The 6,119-nt window shown below is 38.3% G+C and overlaps 1 protein-coding gene across 1 annotated transcript; it reads left to right on the forward strand.

The window, feature by feature from the left end:
- The first annotated feature begins 1,470 nt into the window (after nt 1–1,470).
- Nucleotides 1,471–5,307, forward strand: LOC138906559 (uncharacterized). Its single transcript, XM_070195628.1, has 4 exons — nt 1,471–2,850; nt 2,947–3,139; nt 4,200–4,546; nt 4,675–5,307. Exons 1-4 carry the CDS (start codon nt 1,471–1,473, stop codon nt 5,305–5,307), a joined length of 2,553 nt encoding a protein of 850 aa, XP_070051729.1.
- The last annotated feature ends 812 nt before the right edge of the window (nt 5,308–6,119 follow it).

The raw sequence follows: 6,119 nt of genomic DNA on the forward strand, positions 1-6,119 counted from the left end.
GTGGAGGCTCCAGTCAATACAGAAACTGATTCTATCAAGGAAAACCAAATTACTAGAGGACAAGCGTAGTGGCTCGAGATATGATTAAAATCTCTTTTGGCTACAAATCTAAAACATAAACTGTACTTTAATTATATGGCTTATTAGTTGCTTGGCTTCTCCACATATGAACTGTTTTCATCAAATCAAGCTCTTTTTAACACCTCACCCCCCCCCCCCCCCCCAAAAGGCAAATCTAAGAAATTTATACTTTCTCAATACATGTAGCTTTTTAGCTGTATTTAGATAACCAGCAGTGCCTCGACAGCAAAGCAAGTTCCGCAACTGATAAATCTAAAAATTCTACACCCATTTGTCATCCACAGATTTCTAGCTTCTATAAAGAAGTTGTAAATCCAAAGAAATGCTACTAATTTTTGCTCTACTTTTCCGTTGCTTTAGCTGGAAATTTTAGCACCATCACTAATGATAATTGAGCTTGCTCGCCGAAAATTCACAATTCTGCATATTGTTTAGGTGAAACTTAGTCTGAAGCTTCAAATTTAATGAAACTGCACGTCAGGATATATGACACTCTTATCCTATAATTTAGTACTAAAAATGAAGTTCTAAAATCTGTCCGAGTTTATGTATGAAGCTTTGTGGTTGTTGAATAGCAATTATCTTCTGAATCAAAATATCAACAATCCAAGATTTCAAAATCCTACCACAAACCAAACAACTCTATAGACTGTTTTTGATAATATCAACACTTGTTAACCAGTGTGTGACTAAAGCCCAATCCAACAAAGGAAAGCAGCTGGCCCATTAGTGTTTGCTGAGGAGAACCGGCCCAGTGTAGTTATTCATTTACTTGTATTGTATATTTTTACTTGTATTTTTCTCCTTCATATACTAGTAAATATAAAAGGACATAATCAGTTTCGGGTCGATTAATATTTGGACCAACTCATATCTTTCTCTCGAACCTTCTGTGCCTCTCTTCTCTCTTCTGTCAATGTTAGGGTTTTCTTTTTCATTTGTCCCGCCATAGCTGGTCCCTGTACCAAATTGACGTGGTATTAGAGATGGGATCTAAATTCCTCTCATCATGAGCTCTCTTCCGATTGTACCCTTGCCAGAAGTTTTTCCCGTTTTGGTTTTGGTTGAAGTAAAAGGTAGTCGAAATTGTGCTATTTTTTTTCACTAGAGAAATTTGGGGGGGTTTCAATTTCGATCCTTGGTTGAGGTATATCTTCTCTGAAATTCTGGGTTTTCACGAAGGCGTCGTTACATTTGGGAGCAAAAATCATGTCTAGAGTTTGCGATTAGACGAGACCTTACTTCTTCGGGTTTTCAAAAGAATGCTGGTATATTTTTCCCTATTTGCATGTGTTGATTTTCTGTTGATTGCATCTCCGTTTTACCTCTGTTGTTGCCAGTCGACTTTTATTTTTTTGAATTGTGAATTCGTTCTGATTGGGTGTGAGAATGCGTAGTATACTGAATAATGATGATGTGTCTTCGACTCCTGATGGTTTTATTCCTTTTTCACTGGATCCATCTCACCCTCTCTATATTCACCCGTCTGATAATCCTGGTAGTCAATTAGTGTCTGTGCCATTCAATGAGTCTGGATTTGTACTTTGGAGAAGTAGTATGGTCACTTCTCTCTCTGCAAAGAATAAATTAGGGTTAGTAGATGGTAGAGTCTCTCGGCCCATACAAGATTCCCCTTACTATGCGTATTGGGAACGATGTAATGACATGGTCAAGTCTTGGATAACAAATTCAGTATCTAGAGAGATTGCTACCAGTATGATGTGTTTTAGGACTGCCAAGGAAGTCTGGAAAGACATTAATGATAGGTTTGGGCAGTCAAATGGGTCTAAGTACATCCAACTTCAAAGGGAAATCCACTCTGCTACTCAGGGGTCTTCTGACATAGCATCTTACTTTACAAAGATGAGAAGCCTCTGGGATGAGCTACATTCCTCATATGTAGGACATGTATGCTCTTGTGGTGCCTTGCCCAAATTCATAGAAGATCAACAATTATTCCAATTTCTAAATGGTTTAAATGACTCTTATTCAACTGTAAAAAGTGCTATTATGATGATGAACCCTCTTCCACCAATGAGCAAGGCTTATTCCCTTCTTCAACATAATGAAAGTCAAAGGGAAGCTCATTCTTCTGTCCCAAGTATTTCTGGAGATACATTTTCCTTCCTAGTTTCTCCTGGATCATCAAATGGGAACAGAACCTTCAGTCAAAAGGTGAATTTTGAATCCAGGAGGTCTAATACAAATGCTTCTTGCAAATATTACAAAAAACCTGGACACACTGTGGACAAATGTTACATGCTCCATGGATTTCCTACAGACTTCAAGTTCACAAAGAACAAGAAGTCTGCTTCATGTGTTCAGACTGAACCTCCTTTCACTCTCTCTACACATCTACATGGTATTCTAACTACACAGCTCTCTGAGTCATCAGCTCATGGTTTTACTAAAGAGCAGTACCAACATCTCCTAGCTCTATTTCAGCAGGCTCAACTATCTTCTGGGTTAACTCATGATGATTCTAGTGTCAACAACACTGCATTTGCATATTTTGCAAGTTTGTTTAGTAGTTATGTTGAAAGTTCAGTGGACTCTCATGTATGTGCTTCATCACAGTTAAAAGTAAATCCTTGGATATTAGATACAGGTGCAACTAACCATATGACTCCACATAAACACTTACTCTTTAATGTAAAACCTTTAACTAAACCATTTCTTGTCACTTTGCCAAATGGATATAAAGCCAAAGTAGTTTCCACTGGATATTTACATCTCAGACATGATGTAGTCTTACTCCATGTTCTTCTGGTTCCTTCCTTTCAATTCAATTTGATTTCTGTACACCAACCCATCTGTCAATTAGATTGTTCAGCTTTATTTACCAAATTAATTTGTTCTTTACAGGGCCCTTCTCTGAAATGGCCACTGGAAATTGGTAAGGCTGCAGGAAGGTTGTACTACCTATATCCAGATGCTGATCATTTTTCTGTCACATCCACTTCCATGTCTGTTTCTCATTCATATGTTAGTTTACCTATTTCTGCTCATTCTGTTAACATTAGTCATGTAGTAGATCATGTTGTTGATTTTGTCTCTTGTAATCACACATCTAAATCTAATAAAGTGGATTTGTTTTAGCATCAAAGATTGAGGCATATGCCTTTCCACAAAATGAAGTCCAATATATATTTGTCTGACAAAATATCACCTAAACAATCTTTCTTGTGTTCTATTTGTCCAACGGCTAGACAACAAAGACTGCATTTTCCTGAAAGTGTTATACATTCTATTGTCCCATTTCAATTAGTCCATAATGATATTTGGGGTTCTTATAATACTAAAACTTACATGGGTTCAGATATTTCTTGACCATAGTAGATGATTATACAAGGGCTACATGGACTCACCTTCTTTCCTGTAAGAGCATTGCACTATATATCATTAAGGGTTTTACAGCCATGGTCAAAGTGCATTTTATATCCTCGATTCAAACTTTTAGGTCAGTCAATGCTCTTGAACTTGGGGGCAGTTCCGAGGGAACTCATTTCTTTAATAGTGAAGAGATTTTACACCAAACTACCATTCCACACACTCCTCAACAGAATGGAGTTGTAGAAAGAAAACACAAATATCTACTTGAGGTGTCTAGAGCTCTTCTTTTTCAGTCTAATCTTCCTCTCAAATATTGGGGTGATTGTGTCCTAACTGCCACTTACCTCATCAATAGAATGCCTTCATCTATCATTAAGAACCTTTCATCCTATGAAAACTTACATGGGATCCCTCCATCCTATGAACACCTCAATTCATTTGGGTGCCTATGCTTTGCAACCTCTCCCAAACTAGGGAGAGATAAGTTTCAGTCTAGGGTCCTACCATCTATTTTTTTGGGATATCCCTGTGGCAAAAAAAGGCTATAAGCTTCTTAACATTTCCAGTCAGTCCATTTTTGTTCTAGGGATGTTATTTTCCATGAATATGTGTTTCCCTACAAGTCCCATTCTTCCCCTGTTCTGTTTCCTCTGCCTATTCCTGCTTCCGTAGATGTCCTACCTACTTATATTTCTCATACTCATGGCAGTGACCTTTCTTCTTCTACCAACCCTTTTTCCAGTCTAGCTCCTAGTTCTCCTACCCCTCATTTCATCATTCTCCAGTGTATCTATTTGATCATTCCTCTTCTTCATCTTCCTCATCATCTGATTCTTCATCTACTCCTCCCTTTATTTCTCTAAGAAAATCTTCCAGACCAGTCCAACAACATGTTTACCTTAAGGACTATGTCTGTTCTTCTGTACTCGCACCTACATTTACACCACATACCAAGGTATCTTCTAATCCTTCTTGGCAAGAGGCCAGGCTAAAGGAATTTCAAGCCCTTGAGGCAAATCAGACATGGGAGATAGTGCCTCTTCCTCCTCACAAAAAGGCTATTCCTTGTAAATGGGTGTATAAAATTAAGCAGAAAGCTGATGGGTCTATTGAAAGGTATAAAGCAAGACTGGTTATAAGGGGTGATTCTCAACAGGAGGGTATTGACTTTACAGAAACCTTTTCACCTATTGCTAAGCACACTACTATCAAATGCTTACTAACTCTAGCTGCCAAGAGCAAGTGGATTATTTTTTTTAGCTTGATGTTAATAATGCATTTCTGCATGGTGATCTACATGAGGAGGTCTACATGAAGGTGCGCCCTGGTCTTGATATCTCTGGTTCTTCCTCTTCTTCTACCTTGGTTTGCAAACTCAAGAAGTCCTTATATGGCCTTAGACAAGCTTCCAGACAGTGGTTTTTCAAACTGTCTGAAGCTTTGCTCTCCAAAGGCTACATTTCAAGTCTCAATGATTACTCTTTATTCACCAAATCTACTTCTGATTCTCTGGTTGTGTTGGCTGTGTATGTTGATGATATTCTGTTAGCTAAAAATGATTTATCTGAAATGCAGTCCTTAAAGTCTTATTTAGATGCCACTTTTAAGATCAAAGATTTGGGTTTAGTGCATTATTTTCTAGGGTTGGAGATCTCTCTTCATCCTCAAGGATACATTATGAGTCAACAAAAATTCACATCTGATCTTCTCTATGAGTTCAATTGTCAACACTTTTCTTCTGTCTTGACCCCCTTGGATCCTTCTGTCAAGCTCACTATGGACATAGGGGAGCCTATCTCTAATCCTAGCTTATATAGAAGATTGGTTGGGAAGCTAAATTTCTTGCAGAATACCAGACCTGATATATCTTTTTCAGTACATCATTTGAGTTAATTTCTACAAAAACATCAAGTTCCTCATATGATGGTTGCTTTGCATGTCCTTCGATATCTCATGAATGACCCTGCCCAAGGTGTTCTCCTCTCCAGTTCTTCAGATTTTTCACTTTTAGCATACTCTGATTCTGATTGGGCTTCTTGTGTGGTGTCTCGCAAATCTGTTAGTGGATATTATATTACTCTTGGTGGCAGCCCTATTTCTTGGAAGAGTAAGAAGCAACCTACCATTTCTTTATCCTCTGCCGAAGCTGAATATCAGGCTCTTCGCAAAGTGGCTGCTGAAATTTCTTGGCTGGTTAGACTTTTGGGTGATCTTGATTTACTTATCAACTGCCTAGTCTTTGTTTTTTGTGACTCACAGGCTGCTCTACACATGGCTAAGAATCCTGTTTTCCACGAGCGTACGAAGCATATTGAGATTGATTGTCACTATATTCGTCAATGCTTGTCTTCTGGTTTATTCGGACCAGTATGGCCAGGGAGTTGGAGATGGACATCACTTATCAGCAGTTTCTTCCTCGAATCAATTAGCTGATATTATGACCAAAGCCCTCATTGGGCAACCTCATCATGAGATTCTTTCCAAGCTTGATATGATATCACCCTCAAGCTTGAGGGGGGTGTTAACCAGTGTGTGACTAAAGCCCAATCCAACAAAGGAAAACAGCTGCCCCATTAGTGTTTGCAGAGGAGAACCGGCCCAGTGCAGTTATTCATTTACTTGTATTGTATTTTTTTACTTGTATTTTTCTCCTTCGTATACTTGTAAATATAAAAGGACATTATGTGGGAAATAAATCAGTTTTT

This window comes from Nicotiana tomentosiformis, chromosome 1 (genome assembly GCF_000390325.3).
Source record: "Nicotiana tomentosiformis chromosome 1, ASM39032v3, whole genome shotgun sequence".
Classification (NCBI taxonomy): domain Eukaryota; kingdom Viridiplantae; phylum Streptophyta; class Magnoliopsida; order Solanales; family Solanaceae; genus Nicotiana; species Nicotiana tomentosiformis.